Source organism: Salminus brasiliensis, chromosome 24 (assembly GCF_030463535.1).
Source record: "Salminus brasiliensis chromosome 24, fSalBra1.hap2, whole genome shotgun sequence".
Classification (NCBI taxonomy): Eukaryota; Metazoa; Chordata; class Actinopteri; order Characiformes; family Bryconidae; genus Salminus; species Salminus brasiliensis.
In genome coordinates this window covers 4591914-4613395 of record NC_132901.1, presented here as the reverse complement: position 1 = coordinate 4613395, position 21482 = coordinate 4591914, and the positions used below count along the sequence as shown (strand labels likewise).

General features: G+C 38.7%; 1 protein-coding gene and 1 long non-coding RNA gene across 3 annotated transcripts; both read right to left on the bottom strand.

The window, feature by feature from the left end:
* Positions 1 to 5012: 5012 nt before the first annotated feature.
* Positions 5013 to 8054, bottom strand: LOC140546347 (CD209 antigen-like protein C). Its single transcript, XM_072669536.1, has 6 exons — positions 7848 to 8054; positions 7365 to 7399; positions 6750 to 6943; positions 6085 to 6227; positions 5261 to 5367; positions 5013 to 5160 (listed from the first exon to the last, which is right to left on the bottom strand). The coding sequence occupies exons 1-6, from the start codon at positions 7977 to 7979 to the stop codon at positions 5013 to 5015; spliced, it is 759 nt and encodes a 252-aa protein (XP_072525637.1). The 5' UTR covers positions 7980 to 8054.
* A 4367-nt stretch (positions 8055 to 12421) lies between these two features.
* On the bottom strand, positions 12422 to 16837 carry LOC140546905 (uncharacterized). Of its 2 annotated transcripts, XR_011978371.1 has the most exons (6): positions 16419 to 16837; positions 15670 to 15720; positions 13948 to 14324; positions 13541 to 13708; positions 13259 to 13354; positions 12426 to 12890 (listed from the first exon to the last, which is right to left on the bottom strand). It is a non-coding gene; the product is annotated as an uncharacterized lncRNA (long non-coding RNA). The 2 variants fall into 2 exon arrangements; XR_011978370.1 differs by having other exon boundaries at positions 12422 to 12890; positions 13948 to 15720.
* Between the last annotated feature and the right edge of the window lie 4645 nt (positions 16838 to 21482).

The following is a 21482-nucleotide window of genomic DNA, read 5'->3' as shown; positions in this document are numbered from 1 at the left end:
GATTATTGAGCTGGGCTGTTCACTGTGCTTAAGGATGATCATTTCGTCTCAGACTCCAACGGGACTCTTTACTGGAGCTGTCCAGGGTGCTGAACATCATCACCTCTTACTGAGCAGAACTGATGTTTCTGTCATATCTTATTTTTTATTTTTTTATTAGAGTAGATCTTGAAGTCAAAGCATAGCCACAACCAGTCCAAACGTTTTCATTAGGATATTTTTCTGGAATAATCTAAAGGACAAAACTGGGCACAATTATTAGTGATAGAAACTCCCCTTTTTTTACAAACAGCAACACTTCATTTTAATCTGATTATGTTTCCTAATAACTGTTTTATCCAATGAATTTCACAACACAATTGCTACATCCTTTAAGGTGAAATAGAAAATTTAAATAAAATCTCTTCTTCTGTTATCATATTTTGAAGTCAGTCTTATAATTTGTGTTCATATAAAAAAGGGAAAAGGACCCTTTTTCTGGTCATTGTTGATCATTTTTAGGTACATTTGGAGATGGTTTTACACTTTGCAGTTTGTAGTTAGTAGAATTCACATTATTAATGAAGAAACAGCTTTTACTCTTATACTAATTAGTATGTACTGCTTGATTAGGTAAGTACAGTTGCACCAGTTTATAAAACTAATTTTATACAGCACACATGGCTCCCAGCTTCTCCAAGCAGTGGCAGCCCAGTGGCTAGAACACCAATCAACATAGTGTGGGTTGGAAGGAGGGTGTAATGGAGGCTACAGCTCTGGGGAATAAGCTGTTTCTCAGTCTATTAATGTGTGTCCTGACATTTCTGTATCTTTTGCCTGATGGGAGGAGGACAAACAGCCTGGGTTGGTTCAGTCCTTACTAATATTGATAGTCCTCTTATGTAGGCAGCTATTATAAACTGTGCCCAGCTCTGGGAGCTTGGGTCCTACAGTGCAGTCTTAAATATCTGTCTTTCAGCAGTGCAGCTAATGAACCACACTGTAGCACAGTAACAGAGAATGCTCTCATTTGTGATCATCCAGGATGTTGGATGATCACCACCTCACCTCATCCCCATCTCCCCAACTCATCTCAAAAGTACTGGATGGAGCAACATCCATCATTCCAGAGAACACAGTTCCCCTGCTCCACAGCTCAGTGCTAGTCTATGTCTGGCATTAGGTATGATGCTAAATGGTTCTGTTTATCAGTACCAGAAAGTCCTATTCTATTGGCAGGTCCTCTCTATAGGGACTAGACAAGCTGTGTGTGCATATGAACATCTGTGTCAGCAATGGGTGCAACCATGCATTAAAAGGGGTGTCTACAAACATTGGATATATATATAGTAATAATCATCAGCAGCACTGCGCAATATGAATAAAAATGTGTAATAGAAATGATAAATAATAGAAACATAAAACAAACCACAGTGAGGCTTTGATTTGATAAAGAAATGTAGAATTTATTAAGCAGAAACATTATTAAGGAAATGATAAAAAGTGAAGAATACATGTGTATTAATGGAAGACTAATTATAGATTACACCGAGACCAAGCAGAGATTGATGTAATGAAACTCAGCTGAGTGAAGTTTCACCTCTGGTCTGAAGTTTTGCTCCTAGAAAGAAGGTTTTTATAAGAATCCAGAGAAAAATAGCCGTGTCTGATTTCTAACAGGTTTAACTGCTGAACATAGAGAATCTCACAGTTTTATTATTAACATTCTTAAAGTCAAATCTAAAAGCTCAGCGCTGTTGAGGAAAATACACACAAACACAAGCTGCAGTTCATGTTCTCAGAAAAACAGCTGAGAGAAAATTCTGCTGTTTATGAACATCAATGAAGAAACAGTAAAGATTCCTCATTTCCCTTTGGTTAAGATTAGAAGAGTTGAAGGTTAGGTTTGGGTGTAGGGTAAGGTGTAGGGTAAGGTTAGGTTAAGATCAGGTGTAGAATAAGGGGTAGGTTAAGGTTACATCTAGGTGTAGATTAACGTGTAGATTAAGGTTAAGGGTTATCTTTCTGTCTATCTATAGATCTGTCTGTCTGTCTTTTTATGTATCTGTTTTTCATTTTCATATTTTAGATGACGTTTACATATCTTTCAGAATAAAAGATAGATGGAAAGATAGATAGTTAAACCACCTCTAAACCTATCTATATGTTCATTTTCCTTTTTCACATTTTATATATATAATATAGATCCATCTAGAGACCTCCATCCATTCATCCATCCACACCTTCTCCCTATGTTCTATCTGTCTGTCTGTTTTCATTCTTCATATTGTTTGTGATAAGTCTAACTCTCTATTCCTTAATTCATTCTTTCATCCATCTTCATTAATAGATATATATATATCTGAACATCCATCCATCTCTGTTTTAAAAATAAGGGGATCACAGAATCCCAGCATTGCTATTGATTCATTTTTATCCACACTGTTTAAATAGAAGTATTGCTATTGGTCCACTCTTTTTACTCAATTTACATATAAGCATAGCTATTGGTCCATATTATTTTTACACAGTTTGCATAAAAGCATTTATATTGGTCCATCTATCCATCTGTCTAAATATATGTCTGTCTATCTATCTATCTATCTGACTGCTATCTATGTAATGTAACGCTTACCTATCTATTTTTTCATTCATTTCTTCTTTCATCTTTATAATTCAATAGACAGATCAGATAAACCTCCACTCATCCATCTATCCATCCACACCTCCTCCCTATGATCTATCCTTTTGTCTATATGTCTATCTGTCTGTTTACATTTTTATATTTTTTGTGATAAGTCTACCTCTCTATTCCTTCATTCCTTCATTCATTCTTTCATCAAATCTGAACATCCATCCATCCAATTTTAGAATAAGAGGACCACAGAATCCCAGGCACCATTGTCCCCAGTAATAAGCATTGCAATTGATCCATTTTATCCTCACAATTTACATATAAGCATTGCTATTGGTCCACTCTTTTGAATCACTTTACACATAAGCATTGCTATTGGTCCATTTCTTTCACACCGTTTATATAAAAGCATTGCTATTGGTCCACTCATTTTATATATATTTTATATATGTATATAGAACCATTGCAATGCATAAATTTTTAGCACCATTCACAAATAAGCATTGCTATTGGTCCATTTCTTTCACACAGTTTACATACAAGCATTCCTTTCACACAGTTCACCTTTAAGCATTGCTATTGGTCTGCTATTTTCTCTGAATTTACACATAAGCATTGCTATTGGTTTCATTCTTTGCGCATACATAGTTTAAATATAAGCATTGCTATTGGTCCATTCCTTTACACATTTTACATGTTAGAATTGTTATTGGTCCATTCCTTTCACACAGTTTAGAGAAAAGCTATTGGTCTACTCTTTTCACTCAATTTACACATAATCATTACTATTGGTCTGATCCTTTTATGCAGTTTCCACATAACCTATCCTGTTGGTCTTTTCCCTTAAAACAATTTACAAATGAGCATTACCATTGGTCCACTCTTTTTACTCAATTTACACATAAAAATTTCAATTGGTCCATTCATTTAATTCAATTTGCACATTAGCATTGCTATTCATCCACTCGTTTAACTCAATTTACATATAGGCATTTCCATTCCATTACTCTAGTAAAGGGAAATACAGGGGCTGGCTTTACTCCAACAGCTGAGAAGAACAACCCTGAGCAAGAAGACCTTCAGCAAAGTGTAGAACACGCTGCCACAGTGGGCAGGAGTACTGATTATACACCGCTTATCCTACCTTTGATGGCTTGATGTGTGGAGAAGATCCTGGCTGGTGTTCTTCAGCTGGAGGTTCATAGAATGTTTCATCATAGAAGATTATTACATCATAACCCAGCAGTTCTGTCACTTCAGCAGCAACCAGGAACAGGAACACCCCCCTCCACCTCCCAGTGCTCCTCATTGACACACTGTATTAGTAATTAGTTTCAGTAATTATTAATTACCTGTAATTACCTTTAATTTCAACTAGCCTTGATACAGTGTCCTTTACTTTCACTCAGTTTATATATAAGCATTGCTATTTGTCCATTCCTTTCACTCAGTTTACATATAAGCATTGCTATTGGTCCATTCCTTTCACTCAGTTTACAGTTTACTTTTACTTTTACTTTCTACATATTTTTAAACATATTAAACATTTGATCAATATTAAGAGATGGAGGTAATCTAACTATACACATACGACTCTATACATGTCTTTAGAAATGATTTGTAGAATTTAATGAATAGAAATGCAGTTTTCCTCTGAGGGAATAGTTAGACCCCCCCCACAGTTACACCATGATACCTGCAGGTGGCACTAGTGCCGCGTCCACTGAGAGTTCCAGTGCACCTTCATGTGTCCGAGCTGTTACTGAACAGGAGTTTCACTCAGTGTATTTTCTAGATGTTATCATAGTGAACAGGCATAACTCACTGTGAAGGTGAAGCATTGAACCCCCACTGTTTACTGCTTAATTCAGGCTGTGATAAGAGCAACACTTAAGCAGTTCATGTTCATTTATTAAACCGTGCTCCTACAACATGCCAGAAGAAGCTGATGTCAGTAAAGTGCTGCAGCTCTGCAGCACAAGGTCGGTCTTACTGTCGGCTGTAGCAGCAGCAAGCTTCTCTTCATCTGGGTTCCAGTAAGCAAGGGCATTTTGCAGGGCTTCGGCCATGTGCTCCCCAGTGTGGTTTTCAGGTAAATGCACCGTATGGACACACCAATCACACACCCACTAACAATCACACACCCACTAACAATCATACACACCCACTAACAATTATACACACTCACTAACAATCACACACCTACTAACAATCACACACACACTAACAATCAAACACACCCACTAACAGTCATACACACCCACTAACAGTCATACACACACTAACAATCATACACACACACACACACACACTAACAATCATACACACTAACTATCACACACACTAACCATCACACACACTGACCATCACACTCACACAAACACACACACACACAGGCTCACTCCCTCATTAATATTCTCTTTTCACAGATCCAAACAAACTGATCTTTACAGGGAAAATCCGCCCAGTTCTTTACAGGATCAGACTCATATCCAGTTATGACACAGTCTTCATCTGATCCTTTGGATTCTCCAGTTTTCCAGAATCTGAGAGAGAGAATCAGAGGATCAGTGTGTTTATCAGAGCAGTGAGGAGTTAGAGTCAGTAACTGCATCATGATCAGAGTTCAGTTCAGTGCTCTCTTACTCAGTGGTCAGTGCTGAGCCGTCCACCCATTTCCAGACCCCCTCTCTTTCACTGTCAGTCAGACCAATCCAAGCTTTCTGACCTCCTCTCAGCTTGTTAATAAACGTCTGTGGAAGTAAATAACTGCTTACACATTTCCAGCAATCCACCACACACACACACTGAAGATACACATATTTGATCATGTGATCAGTTTAAACTTTTTTGACCTGATGAGTGAGTGTGTGTGTGTGTGTGTGTGTGTGAGAGAGAGAGAGAGAGAGAGAGAGAGAGAGATGTATGGGTGAGTGTCAGTGTTTTCAAAGCTCTTCTTAAGGATGTCCAGTGTTTCCAGTTCTCATCCAGTACCCAGTGTATCTAATCAGTCCCTCATTAAAGTAAACTGAACTAATCCATCATGTTTGGAGTTCACAGAGATGATCAGCACTTGAACCTGTGCTCTTGTAACTGTTCTTCTAACTCCGTTCTTCTAACTGTTCTTCTAACTCTGTTCTTCTAACTGTGCTTTTCTGTGCTCTTCTAACTGTGCTTATCTGTGTTCTTCTAACTGTGCTGATCTGTGTTCTTCTAAGTGTTCTTCTAACTGTGCTCTGTTTCTCTAACTTTTCTGTTTCTGTAACTGTAACTCTTCTGTGTTCCTAATTGAGTTATCTTAAGTGTGCTCTTCCCTGTTCTTTTAACTGTTCCTGTAACTGTGCTGATCTGTGTTCTTCTAACTCTGCTTTTCTCTGTTCTTGTGTTCTAACCAACCAATCAACAACTTGACTGACTAACAGTACATTCTGATTTCTACCCCCCCCCCCCCCACATCCTTTCTCTCTCACCTGTTTCTCTTTGCTGTTGATGATCAGCAGGTCTGCTCCTCTCTCTCTGCAGTGCTCTCTGCTCTCACTCCAGCTCTTCTTCTCAGTAGAGATGTAGTAGATACTGGAGTTGAAGCAGATCCATCCCTCCTGAGTGGCTTTTTCTACAGATCAAATAAAGGAGGAGTTTTTCTCTGCATTTCCTCCATTAAACACTAGATCATTCATATTCTCCATTAATATCAAATATAATATATCATATTTCAGTCTCTCTGTTTCATCACCTAATGGAATGAAGTTAAACTCTTCAGCTAAGAGCTGTAATCAATCACTAGAGCTCTTAGTGAACCAGACACTTTATTAGGAACACTGTCTCAGTCATGCAACCCCCAATCTCCCAATCAGCCAATCACGTGGCACCAGCACATGTTAAAATCATGCAGACACAGGTCACAAATGTCAGTTAGTCTTCACTCCAGAATTTGCTGCCCTCACTCCAGTGCCGAGTTCATAAACAGCAGGAATTCATGGAACCAGCCTGACCTTGAGTCAACAGATCAACCTGATGTTTAGTGTAATGGTGTGTGAAGATCTTTCATGGTTTAAACTGAAACCCCTTGTATTAGAATGGTGTTCCTAATAAAGTGGTAAGTGAGTGTAATTAAAAGCTGCAGTTATTCACTGACCCAGTTCAGAAAGTCTTCTCTGCAGCCCGTCTCTCTCTGCAGTCAGGTTGGTGTTACTGGTGTGTAACTGGTCTCTCTCTGCAGTCAGGTTGTTGAAGTTGATCCACAGCAGTGTGATGGCAGTCAGCAGGAGAACACACAGCAGCCCCAGAAACACTGCAGTCAGTCTGTAGCGTCTGCTTCCTGCAGAATGTCTCTCTATGGAGGAAACACAGATACATGAGCTTCAGTCAGAACCAGTATCACTGTTTAAACACAGGTAAACTCTCCCCAGTGACTCTAAGAGATGAACACAGAAGGAGGAGCACGCTGGATTGAGACTCTGTGCTCTCAGATTTGAGGCCTTTTCCTCTAAATGAGTGTGATTAGAGCCTCAGTTAACTGGAACATAGTATGTGCTGTGGTGCTTAGCCTGCTAGCTACCTTACTTAAGCCCAAACAGCTGGCTACAAATCCAAACTCAGCAAAACCTGCTGCCTTTTCTCAATTAGCTAGCTAGTTGAAGAGATCGTAGATGGTTTGTTGGGTTAGCTTTTAGCATAGCACCCAGTCAACCTCGCTTAACTACACTACTGCACAGTTACTCATGTTCTCTGCAGATACCCACAGTGTCACTTCCTCTGTTCAAGGCTTCTCTCTTTCCTGGTCAGCTTAGCATTAACTTTTAGTCTTGCTCCATACTGTCTCGAAGTAGCCATTCTTTTTACCCTTTGATTAATGGGCTGGCTGTATTTCACTTTATTTTGGGGGTCTGACTTCACTGGTCTGACTTCACACCAAACCACAATGTCTTTGTTAGAACTGTATAAAACCCATGCTGTGATCAACTGATCTATTGAACCTGTGATCTACTAATGTTCTCTACAGTCCAATACAAAGATGCACTGATAGCTGTACTGTAGTAATGCTGCTTGTTCTTTACCACCACTAAAACAGTTTACCTAGTCCAGAAGTGCAGCATTACAGTAGACCTCCTACAGAATACAGCTCAGTGTTCCAGTATTCTAGTATTTACTGTCTCTAAAAGAAGAGATTTAATAAAGGATTAGTAATGATACCTGCTTGTTGTGTCTGTAGCTTCCTCCACATGCTGACGGCCTCCGCCTCTGTGTTGGGGTCATGTCCTCTAACAGCATCTGCGCTCTCATAGATCTCCACCACCATCTCCACCCTATCTCCTCTGTTCAGCTCCTCAGTTCCAATCACTTCATCATAAACACTGAGAGACATCTCTAATCTCTGAAAGACTGAAACACTGAATTACTGCGTCTCTGTAGGAACACTACAGCACTGCTGCACGGCTCGGCTAGTTTAACTGCATTAGTGGAGTTAATGCAGGAAGTGACCAAGTACCACCAACAGTTTCCTGTGTGTGCTGGAGGTGTGAATGCAGCAGAGTTCTCTCACCCTCATACACTTTTACAATTATGAGATATTATAATAAAATTTGAGTTTAGCTTCTTTATGTCTGTTTAGATTTCCATGCACGGTTCTGAATGTCCAGCCCATCTATCATTCCACATTTCTAATGAATTTGATTTTCTCTCATAGATGAACTAAAGATCATCAACTGATCCATTCAGAAAACCAAGTAGTTCTGTCTGAGAGTCTGCTGTTGAGTCCTCCCATCCACTGAAGTAAACAGGAGAAGCTTGTCTGCGTGAATCTGCTCCTCTTCGAGAGTTTGGCTCAACATCAGAGCGACGAACACAATTATGGATCTAAAGAATGCATTTCTTGATTATTTTAAGTTGTTATTTAATGTGTAAACTGTACATATGTGACTTTAGGGTGAAAATGTCCAGATGCCGTCTTACAACCCTGTTATATGCTTTTTATGGTGAGCTTGTGAAAAAAAAGATTGGCTGGTTTATGACACTGTGATGACACACAGCCACATAGCCTAGCCTAGCCTAGCTCAGCTTTTAACAATTTAACAGTGTCCAATCAGTATAGTATGCATTTAGCTAGCTAAACAGACTGCAGCATAGTCAGATAGGGTTAGCTTAGCACATACAAGCCTAGCACATACAAGCTCGCTCTCTGGCTTCACCAGCTCTCTATCATTCATCATGTGACAACTCTCCTTTGTATGTTGCATGACTTTTGCAACTCTCCCACTTTCTCCGAACGGTGCTTCACCCAGTCTGCTAGCAATAGCTTTCATCCTTTTTAAGCCTTGCTTCAATATTTTCCCAAAGTATCCATTACATTTGGCCTGAAAAGACTTAGACTTGTTAGATGGCTGGGTGTGTGTAAATGTTGGGGAGTGTAAATAAAATGAATCAACACTGATATGATTTGGGGGTTTTTACTTATGTGGGTTTTGCTTTTGATATAGAAGACAGCGGTGTTTGAGGTTCACGGTTTCTCACTTCCATATACTGAACTCTCATTATTCTACTACATTTACTACAGTTTTTCAGTCCGGGTACTTTTAATGGGTAGCAGGTGAACACACTGACTGATGAGACAAGACGGAGGTTGACGAAGAGACCTGATGAGGGCAAATATTGGAGTGGATAATCGTGTAATTAAAATTATATTAACATTATATTTGAATGTAATAATCTGTTGTGTAGCTTTATTTCCCTCAGCCTTGGCTAAACAGAATTCATCCATGTACAATAGAACTTGAATTAAACACATCCTAGAGGCCGAGAACACACACACAGAGTGGTGGTCAGTCATCTCAGCACCTGGTTAGTAATTTGCAGTGAAGTTCCTTGCTAATGGGCACTGAATGTTAATGGAGGTGAACGCCATGTTCCATCATTCCTTACACCTTCACTTCCTGCAGGTCAGGGAACTGAACCAACAACCTTCAGGTTTCAGGCCTGCTTCTCAAACTTTAAGGCCAAAGCTTTCCCCATTAATGTTACCATTAACATTAGCTGTCTGGGTTCAATCTGCATTAGTCAGTGGCCCAATATTTTGGCTTTCCACTAAGTCTGGCCAATTTATTAGATACCCCCCCAAAAAAAAAAATAATTACACTCCAACAAGTGAGACATTAGGTCCATGTTGTCCAGTGTATCCAAGATCAATCCCAGGCCCAGTGATTATGGTGTCTTCTATATCCTTATTAACATCTTCATTCAGCTCTCAGTGTGAATCAACAGGGATAATCGTCCCCCTACCAACCTCTGCTGTCTAGAAATGGGGGTGGAGTTCAACCAGAAACTACTGTGTGTGTGTGTGTGTGTGTGTGTGTGTGTGTACCACACAGCTGTGCCGTGAACCTACGCCCAGCGAAGCGTAGGAAGCCCAGACATATTCTGTGGGTTTCAGTTTCCTGTTAATGTGGTTTTTCACAAAGCTCACAGCAAACAACAATGAGCATCTGAAACACACACACACACACACACACACTTCAGCATGAATCAACTGTGAATAAGAGTAGTCAATATGAGTTTGTGTGTGTGTGTACTCAATATTGAGAGTGTAAATATGGTTGAAGGCTGTCACTCAGAGAGTCCCCAAACACACATACAGACCCTGAATCCTGAATCCTGAGGCACTACAGTTAAACTTACACAGAGAACACACACATTATAACATGTTGAATAAACTGAATCTACAGAGACACAAGAAAGCAGATTGAGAGGTGGGCTTGTGAGAATGCTCTGTGGTTTGTGCTGACTAGCTGAGGCCTCAACTTCCTGTCCTGAGAGCAGCATATATATATTATACAAACCCCAAAACTGAGTCAGTCTGAGAGCTGGAGGCTCTGAGGATTGTAGTCTGCAATTAAACCAACAATTATTATCAAGATTTTTCTACTTGGTCTAAAATGTTCTGAAGGAGAACAGAACCAGAGATGTGTGATGATGTTTATATGAATTCAGGATTTACAGCAGATCTCAAATCAACTGCTTCAAATGACTGCAAGGACTCATATGAAGAGCTCTATGCAAATGAACATGTCCCAGAGACTCCTTGACCAACACCAGGACTTCTGGAACTTCTGGAATGTTTTTTAACCAGATGAATCAAAAATTGAATGTTGTGGATGTTGCTGGCACCAGGTCTCGTGTCATGCCTGCCCCTGTTCTGTCATCTCTGCCTCTGTTTTATGTTCCTCGGTTTGTAGCCTGTTTGTTCTGTTTTCCTATTTTAATAATACCTGCATCCTATGTCCGCCTCCAAGCTCCACCACACCGTGACATCCAGCCAGTTCTCTTGGCCAGCAGCAAAAGATATACAGATCAGGCAGTGCTGTGTATCCTTAGAAATATGTGTATCTGTGAATCAGTAGAGATACACAACAGCAATGAACAACTTAGTCGAAGCCAGGGCTCACTGTGCTAGTGTGTTCTCCATGTCATTCACTGGGATATAGGGGTTAAGTGATGTAAAACCATATGAAACAACTACACTGTAAACCCGAATAAGTTCAGTTAACTCAAATTTTTTGAGGAAACTGATTACCACAAACTACTTAAGTAGACAAACTATTATTTTAAGTGCAAAGAATATAACATTTTTATGTGCACTGAAATTTATAAACCTTATTATCTTGTACTCAATATTATTACATTTTTAGAACTATTTAAATTCAGTCTAACTTTACTTAAAATAACTGTATATGTTGTACTTAATATTTAAATGTTTTCTTAACTATACTAAACTACTTTTAATGAACTCAAAATGTATACTGTAATAGTTTGGAATACTCAAAAAGTTGTATTAAGTTTAAATTAAAAATATTGTGTCAGACACACTTTTCATTTACTCAAACATTTCAACTAGAAAATACTCATACTTGACTAATACTTTACTTAAAACATTTGAGGAAACTAATTACCACAAAGTAATTGAGTTAACTTAACTCAAAATACCTTCACAAAAAATAAATATAAAACAAGGAAACGTTAATCTGCTAAAATTAACATTTTATTTTAGCAAATCAGTAACCAGGATGCAAGTCATAAACCACTCATTTCAACAAATATATAAAACCCATTCTGAGGTACAATAAAACTTTGCTGAAGTCAAAACACATTACACCATTTAAACCAAAAAAAAAAAAAAAAATGTATGGCTTTGCATAGGCTTGTCACAATAATCACATTGACTAATGGTACAATGGGTTTAATGAATAAAGCAAATGAGGAGCAAGTATGTCAGCTTTTTTGGTTTCATTTTATTTGCTTAACTTGTGCATAATGAGTATTTACTTATATTCCACTCACAAATTCTTAATATTAATAATTATTAAAAGTACATTGCTCTTTAAAAGGGTTTAATTGCATTATCATGCCATTATATTATCATTATATCTGTCACATACATATGCCTTAAAATAACTTATTATTTTACTATTGCAATAATCTTTGGGCCAGTATATAGTACAATACATTACAGCAATCGTGACAGGCCTAGCCATGTATTAATAGGGCTGCTCTGCATACAATAAACTGAAAAAATATTCCATAAAATACAATAAAATAAAATATAGTATTAAACAAAATATGTTAAGCATGTTTAGTTAAGCCCTTAATGCTTAGTAATGTGTACCTGTGCAGTAACAATTCTGTGTACAATGGCCTGTACCATGGCAACAATAATAAAAAAAAAAAAACTGGCATATTTTCTGAACATATTTGTGACTCTCCAACAGAACAATTTTTGGAACTTGGAATTTAAAGAGGTGGTAATGCAATCTAGAAAAAAAAAAAAAAAAAAAAAAAAAAAAACTTACCACAACAGCAGGTTTATCTAACAGAGCATAGAAAGGTGATGCTTCAACAGGAATTTACAACAGGCAGAACCTACAAAAGTCCCATCAAAAGGGAGTGTATCATTCGCCAATTACACCCTCCCTAGCAGATCATTTTTTAGATTTAGCAGCCTGGGTGTTAGTGGTTTAAAGTCATCCAAGCCCATAATGACTTTCTGAATGAAGTGGAAGGTGTGGATCAGTTTTTTTGGATAGCAGATGTTTAATGCATACATTAAACCAAGTAACATGAGAAAAGCATCAGCCAAATAAGAAAGGTCATTCAGCACAATGTCACCTTCCAGCACAATGGCAATCCTTGCAGGGCTGAATTGAACAGGGGAACTTGGGTCTTCATTCACCATGGTGAGAAGACCAACTGCCAAGTCTGCGATGTCCGGTTCACTCTCTTTCTCAGTCTGAAAAATAAATTAAACAAAAACAAACAAAATAGTAAACACACATACAACAATAATTCCAATCTTTGATTTCTTTCTTCCAACTTATGCTTTCTTTCCAAAGCAGAACAAGCATACAAGATTCAGTGGTGTTGGTGGGATGTCTTCAAATGTAAAACATGAGGGTTATAGATTTTTTAATATTTTTGGTTAAGTAGTGGCACAAAGTGTCCCAAGACATAAAATTGAACAATTACTGTTGAGAGCAAAAATACTTCTTGTACTGAAATAAAAGGACGCCATTTATTTCAGTAATAATATATGGTGACCATTTAATAAAAGGGTATCCTGCAACTTTTGACTAACCCTGTACATATTTAGTAACTTACGTTCCAAGTCCTGAAAAAAGCAGAGTCATCTTCACAAAGGAACACAGGGAGGGCTCGAAGCGCAGCAGTACGTCTGTGGTTTACATCACATTGCTCCTGTAAATAGATGTGAAACTCTTTAGATTAGATGAGGGAATGAGAAGAAACAAATGAAGAGTAAAACAACAGAAGCAGCAGTAGATGCAGGATAGGAAGAAACAGGGAAAGCAGAAGAAAAAACAGAAGAAGCATAAAATTTGTGCAATATCTTTGTTAAAATTAATACTAAATGTGGTCACATACCAGAAGATCATAAGCACTAAATATGCTCCTCAGAGCTTCCGCAGTCTTGCCAGTACGTGCAGCCTTCTGCCGGTAGACAGCCAATAACCTCGGTGTATGTTTGTCCAACTCTGCATAGAACTTGCTTCGCAAGTTGATATTTCTGATCCTGTGAAATTCTGCACAAACCTAAACATTCAGGCATAGAAATACAAATAAGATTAATGTTCAATTGTATAATTTGTTGTTTTACAGTACATTACAATCTGCATTTAAAATTTGTTTATAAATTGGAATTCCTATCACATCACAAACCTTGGAGTACAGAAGATTGCAATAAAGAAGTTTTCAATAAAATTTTCTAGAAATCTGATTCTACAAATACCAGTATGAGGATAAATGTAACAAGAAAGTTAAGAAAAAGTTACCTGTGACTCTATTCGAAGCGCAGGCCAATTTTCCAGAAGGTCCTTGACAGATTGGGATGGGTTGTCGGCAATTATTTGTTTCCGGCGTAATGCATATGTAGTTTGCATTAGTCTCTCTATCATCTGTAGATTTTTATCCATCTTTGATACTTCTTCTACCACTTGCACTCTTAGTCGCTCCAGACTTGAGGCATCCTCTCCTCTTGGGAAATTTGGTAGATAGTTCACCTCTGCTCGACGAGGTCTTTTGATGTTGCAGTGGGGTGACTCACTCTCTGGGTTATTTCGGCTCCTCTTACCAGAGTTAACAGCCACCACTTTACATAATAATGCCAGCTGTATGACATGCAAGGCTGATCGATATTTGCTAGGCAGATCTGCAAGAACCCAGTATACTGATAAGAGTTTATGTATTTTCCTTGAAGTACCTAAAGGATTTGAAACTTCTAGCTCATCAACATATAAAATTAATGGCAATTTCAGCTCAGGTGATGCTGACAGCAGTTCATTTGCATGAATATATGAACCATCTCGATGGCTCATGTAGTGACTGGGCTGAGAGCAACGTGCTTCTTGAATTTTATCAAATGCATCAGTATGTTTGAACAGCTCCTGAATCATTGGAAGTATAGGGACATACACAGCTGCGTGCCCATGTTCAATGACATACTGGAAAGGCATGACCACAGGATAGGCCCTCTCTATATAGGACTTCCTTCGTTTATTGGAGGATAATTCTGCCCCTTCAGCTGTTGCCCTGACAAAAACATTACTGTCCATGACAACACTAACAACTTCCTCAAGAACAGCATCATTTACAATGGTGGAATGTTTCTGCAACACCTCACTTATGTTCTGTTTCAGAAGAGGTCTAGACAAGAGAAACACCTGACCCAAATGATGATCTCCTGCGCTGCTAGATCAGAAACATGAAGTATAGCCTGCATCTTCAAAAAAAGAGAGGCTAAATTCTGACGCAACTGTATATTTAACTGGTTCATGTCACACAGACCATCATCCTCATCATCTAATGTGTCTTCATTTTCAGATGGTCCCAACCCCTCACACAGGTCAACATTTTCCACAGAAGAACCAGCAGCACTTAGGCCTACAGAGTCTTCATCAGTAGAGACATGATTAAATAGATCTGCACTACTAGAGTCTCCATGTGTTCTGCTTTTGTGAGCATTAAAGGAAGTGTACACATTAGTACTATAGGCACAGCTCTTATATGGACATGTTACCATTTCATGGGTCCTCAAATGCCCTCTTAAATGAGTGAATAGTGTTTTCTCTGAAAAAGGCTGCTTAAACCCACACAAGGGACATGTATACACCACTTGCACTCCTTGTCCCCCTTGACTTGTCCCTTTTGTGTTTTTGTGAATCCTTGAAAGATGAATTTTAAGTGCATTGAATGACCGAAATGTGCAAATACACGAGTCGTAAAGACATGGCAAAGGACAGACTTTTGAATAGTGGTTATGTTGCAAGCGGTAATGACAAAGTAACTTGCCACGAGTATCAGAGAAGGCATCACATAACCTGCATTTCCACTCCATATCTGCCATTATAAACCAACTGACAAAATGACAGGCAAGTGACAAAAAGCTAATACTTGTTGAGGTAGGAGCTCTATATTTCTAAAATTTCTGTTATATTTCTCTCTGCTCTAAATTTGCTTTACAAAATTAGCACTTAATTAACTCATATTATACTTACCTATGCAGTTATGTTTTAGGGGCTGGACACGTTCATCTTTAGTGTACCCTCCTGTTCGTGCACACACAAATACAAATCTCTTTGACAATGCAACAAATGTATCAATGTGTACACAGTAGTCAATGCCAGAGAATAATGATTTTGTTTGTAATGATAAAAAAAAATCAAAAGCACCAATGAATTGCATTTACATCTACGTTATCTGCTCTTATCATTAAATCCTTAAGCATGCAAAATAACAAAACATTTCAGAAGCTAACTACATCGACATTAGGCAATTTTAAATGAACACACAGCAAAAACAATTAAAGTTTAGACTCTGCTTTCATGGCCTTTCCACTATCAATCTCTAGCTAAACCTCTCTATTTCACTGCATTTTCTGTTGTCAGTGCAGGAATATCAAACTCACTCAAACTAAATGTGAATATGGGAAATACAAGTTTAAACACACTGTAAAGTACCAAGAAAATAACTATAGTTTAACCAAGTTTAGACATTAACAACTATTATGGGTATTTAGATGTAAAATAACGTTACCTAATTAGCCTAACTTAAGTTAACTTTCTTCTTTAACGTTGGCTAGCTAGCTAGTTAACTAACCTAGGTTAGGTACTAGCTTAGCTTAGCTTAGCAAGTTAGCTGTTCCCCATTACGACAAGCCAAGTTACAGGCAAAGTAAACGGACAAACTACCAGTTTTATTTACCTCAAAAACGAACTACAATTAAACTATTTTTAAATATACTCACCAAATTACACTTCCAAGCATGAGAGCAGCAGCCACAGTAAGGAGAATGAAGACCGCTGGGACTTGTGTTGCACTATGAGAGTTCAGCAGGTCAGCAGCACTCTCTCACTCTCTCTCTCTCTCTCTCTCTACTCTCTCTCTCTCTCTCTCTCTCTCTCTCTCTCTCTCTCTCTCTCTCGCTCGCTCGCTCTCTCTCCCTCCAGGTGCTGTTAACGAGGCGCGCGAGATGGAGTTCAAAAAACGTGCGCGCACTTCAAAATAGCTCCCCTTAATAAAAAAAACATCACTTGCCGCAAATTATGCCAGTGTTTAGAACAAAAACATGTACTTATCCAGAGAAAGAGAGTAAATTAACTGTTTCTTTTTTAAAAACTGCTAATAAACTTATTTTCCCTCACCAACCGCACTGTCCGCCATGTTTGTTCAGAAATCCCAGTATGCTAATTAGACGGCTATAACCAATGGGCATGCAGGAGCGCATTGCGTCAGACGCTCCGTAAATATTAAATGAAAAACAATGAGTTTAGTGATTGTCTTTACTTGAACACATTGAGCTTGTTGAGATTAAAACTTGAATATCGTTCTATGAACTTGAATGTTTTAAGCTGTTTGAACTGTTTTGCAGTTTTGCTTACAAATAGAATAATTTTAATGAGTTCACCACACTGTCAGGGAATACAGTGTAGCAATGGCTTGAATAGATTTTTAGAATAGTTCTAGTAATTAAAATAATATTATAATAAAATACAAATAAATAAGTGGGGGGTATCTGTGTTAAAGTAAACTGAACATAGAGGCAATTCTTTAACACTCTACACTCTCTCCTGCTTTAAGAAATGTCTCCAGACATCAAGAACTAAACGAATTATGCTGTATCAGTTTGGTCTACTGTCTGTCAGCTGTCTGTGAATGTGTGTCTATATACATAAGATGTAGTGAGTCTTAGTGTTCGTCCAACATCTAATTCAGAAGTGCTTGTGTCATAGCAGGCCTCTGTGACTGGTGGATAGACTGTCATAGGGTAAAGCCCACATGTAAACATTGTATTCACTCCAGGTCTCTGACTGCTCATACGTGAATATTTCTTTGGACTTTTTAGCTCAAGTGGTCCTTCTCACAGACAGCTCTGAATCACCTGACAGCTCAGGATCACCTGACAGCTCTGGATCAGGTTCAGTCTCTTCTATGGACGCCTCCAAACTTACATGGTGAAGCATATTATCTTTTCTGGGCAGTTCTTGAGCGTCCTCAACAGTGATCACTGAATCAGCATGAGTTGGTGCTTGGTTTGAGTCTGAAGTTACCAATGGCACAGATTCTTGCTGCACAGTCTCTGGTTCACTTGCTTGTCTCACCGATTTGAATTCTGGTGCTACAGCTCAGAGGTGGCAGTTGGGTTTGGATGGGGATGGCTAAGATCTGCTTATTCTCCTTTCATACACTGTGTACCTTGTTCTCCTAGTATGGACGAAGTTTGCCTGGGCCACCTCTCTCAGACAACTTGTGAACAAGTACACAATCCCCTGGCTGAAGCAATACCTTTAACACATTTTTCAGAAAGAATGATCAATGATATTTTTATATGATCAGAGGTTGGTCAACAGAAAGAGATCACAGCAAGCTTTACAAAAGAACCAAATTCACATCACTTTCAGAACAAACTGCTCCCACCAAATGTTGGATACGCTGTTGGATAATCTCACACATCAGCTCTACTCAGAAACCTGATTCTGAACACTGATTTGACTCAGTTATCAGCAGTGATTCATATGTTTTAAACTGTGATTAAAAACTTTAGAAAAGTGATATGATTTATTTCAGCAGAGATTTTAATCTTTTGAACAGTGATTAAAAACTTTTAAGGATTGAACCTGGAACAGGTGTCTTGCCTTGTTTTACCCTGCCATTTGCAGATCAGCACATGGCTCTGTTTATGTTTGTGTTCTTGTCTCTGCCCTTGTCCTGCCTAATCATTAGTGTTCACAACTGTTCTCCCCTTTGTAGCCCTGCCCTCTCATTATCTTCCCCAGGTGTTGTCTAGCATTATTGATATTGTTGATGTTGGTCTGTTTGCTGTGGTTTGGGGTCCTGGTTGTGTACTGTCATTTTGTCTTTATTTTGGGTTTTGTTTCTTTGTATTTCTACTATGGATATTTCTGTACTTCTGGATTCAGGGTCTTTAGGGATGATATTAAAAGGATTAAGAATCCTGTTTAGAATATTTCACATCACAGAGACAAGCTGCACAGCAAATCCTCTCTGAAGGGGGTTTTATTAAAACCCACTGTAAATCATAGTAAGACTATCATTAAATAAAAACTAGGAATCAGCTCCATTTTGTAGAGTTGTATATATGAATCAGTGAAGAAAATTATTAGAAACGTCCACAGTTATAAGCAGAATTCGCTCAGCATTTCATAATCCTGCCAGGAGCTTTAGTCAGCATTTTTGGTGGAGGTGGAGTTTGGGTGTGAACATCATGATGGTTATCAAGAGGGCTGTAAGGCTGATCAGTGATTTTTAGCTTGCAGTAAAATGACAAAATTACTTAACTGATTTAAGATCTGAGCTTTCATTTCATTAAGAAATGGTCAAATCATTGATCGTCAGATCTGTATCGATGATACCCGAATATTTGCTACAATCAGCATTATGAATTTTAGGATTTTATTCTTTTAGTCTTTATAAAAGAGGGACATGAGAACTGTGTGCAGCAGAGGTAAATGAAAAAAAGTCTTATGATGGGTGACCATAGTACAGGACATACAGGACATCCACTGTGATTGGGTTGTTGTGGCTAGAGGGATTCAAGTGGGCCTACATTGTATGAGAAAGGTTTCCCTACATTCTCACACATTTTATCCACTGGAGGGACACTTTTCCATTACAGGAACACCAACCTAGGCACTTCAGCATGTTTTCTCACCTATTGAAGCTCCATATACACTGCTTAGAGTGCACTTAATAACTGCGTCCTTTTTCTGTTAGAAGGGCACCCATTGATAAGACACATTATCAGATTTTTTAGGCGCATAATTGTAATTTATAAAATGTTTCACCACTAGAGGGCACGCAATAATTTTTCTTACAACAGAAAAGGCCAAGTGGCACTCTGTTTTTATTTTTACTCTAGAGGGCACTTTAACAACTCTTTTTAACCATGGGGGCTGCCAGTGATTAACACATGAACATTTACATTTCTGAAGGTTAGTGGGAATTCTTCCACCGTCAGCAGTGGAGGTCTTCCTTGACTTACCAGTCTCTTTTTTTCATATCCACGCAGTTGATTTTTGGTAATGATTTGACAGCAAAGCTTGACTGTTTTTTTAATGCTTGTACTGGTTTTATGCTTGTTTTTCACTCTCAGAACACCTGAGTAAAACACATGTGAAGCCAAAATGTCCCAAAAATGGTGGTGTACTGAAATAAGAGGGGCTGCATGAACAGTGTTGCAAACACTTCAATATAACTACCTTTGCAATGTTAAACATGTTCATCATTACAATAAAGAAATCAAGATGTACAATCAGTGGCTCAAGTTCAACAACCTGACTGCAGAAAGAGACCAGTTACAGACCAGTAACACCAACCTGACTACAGACAGGGACCAGTTACAACAGAGCAGAAAAGGATTGTGGAGGCAGCTCTCTGAACAGGCTGAGTGACCATTTAAAGGTTTAAAAGGTAATTAAAACTTCTTTTAAAAAATGTTTTTTAATTATAAATTTTTTATTGTTCAGTGTCAAAAATAACACGATTATTGTGGTCAGTTCAGCCCCTGCAGGAACCCCTCATGGCGCTATCACATTATGCTAATCAGTCAACCAGTGTCCCCGCCCCCTGATCACGATGGTGGTTGGAGGTCTCCACGTGGCAGACTGTTCTCCCTCTCTGGCCCTGAGCGGAAAGCCATGGAGGACTACATACTAGATGTGTTGGCTTCAGGCTTCATCCAGCCTTTAACCTCTTCAGCTGGAGATTTTTCTTCATAGGGAAAAAGAATGGGGGGCTTCATCCTTGCACAGACTACCGGGGTCTAAATAAAATTACAGTCAAAGACCGCTACCCTCTCCCCATCATGACCTCTGCCTTTGAGGCACTGCAGCAGGCTTCAGTTTTTACCAAACTGGATCTACGCAGTGCCTACAACCTTGTCCAGGGTTAGAGAAGGTGACGAATGGAAGACTGCCTTCATCATTCCATCAGGCCACTACGAGTACCTTGCCTTTTGAGTTGATGAATGCACCAGCAATCTTCCATAGATACATAAATGAGGTCTCAAGGGAGGCCCTAGACCGCTATGCCTTTGTCTACCTGGATGATATCCTCATCTACAGTCATTCCATGGAGAAACATGTGGTCATGTAAGAAGGATTCTTCAGCTACTCCTGGAGAACCATCTCCTTGTAAATTTGGAGAAACCTCTCTTCCATGTGCCATCTGTCTCCTTCCTTGGATTTGGGGTATTCAGGGGCCAGCTGAGCATGGATCCAGCCAAAACAGATGCAATTGTGAACTGGCCTCCTCCCACTTCTCTTCGACTGCTACTGTTTTTTGGGTTTTGCTAATTTTTTCTGGCACTTTTGTTGTATATTCAGCTGAAAATAAAGCAGACTCAGGCAGGAACTCTTAACAACAAGCCTTTACTTTAGTACTGCAGGTCTCTATCTTCCTCAGAGCTTGTACATGAACAATGTGTGGAACATTAGTCACAACAGCGCCACCACATGGAAGGAAAGTACATTCCACTATACCACATATCCTCTTTTTGTAATAAAAGAAATCTTAAACTAAAGCATAACAATATCTCAGTAAACAGACAACTTATGTAACCACAAACAGCAGTGCTAACAATACAGGTTCTTGCCAAAGTATAAACTGAAATTTCCTTTAAACTGAAACAACATTACTCTGTACTCTGTCGCAAAATCCGTGTGGAAGTAAATCTATCTCACTATGCCTAATGACATGAACGTACAGTCCAAAGAGTTCTTAGCATAGTTATGCATTTCAGTTTTTTTTTTTTTTTTTTTTTTAAGTGACATAGTCTTTAGACCACACTGGA

Bases quoted from the DNA above. Each gene is read 5' to 3' on its own strand.
- LOC140546347 (XM_072669536.1), bottom strand. From the start codon at position 7,979: ATGTCTCTCAGTGTTTATGATGAAGTGATTGGAACTGAGGAGCTGAAC. The intron at 7,400-7,847 runs GCCGTCAGCATG...GTTAATGCTAAG, and splicing joins ACCCCAACACAGAGGCGGAG to CTGACCAGGAAAGAGAGAAG. The intron at 5,368-6,084 runs GTGAGAGAGAAA...TTACTTCCACAG, and splicing joins TCAACAGCAAAGAGAAACAG to ACGTTTATTAACAAGCTGAG.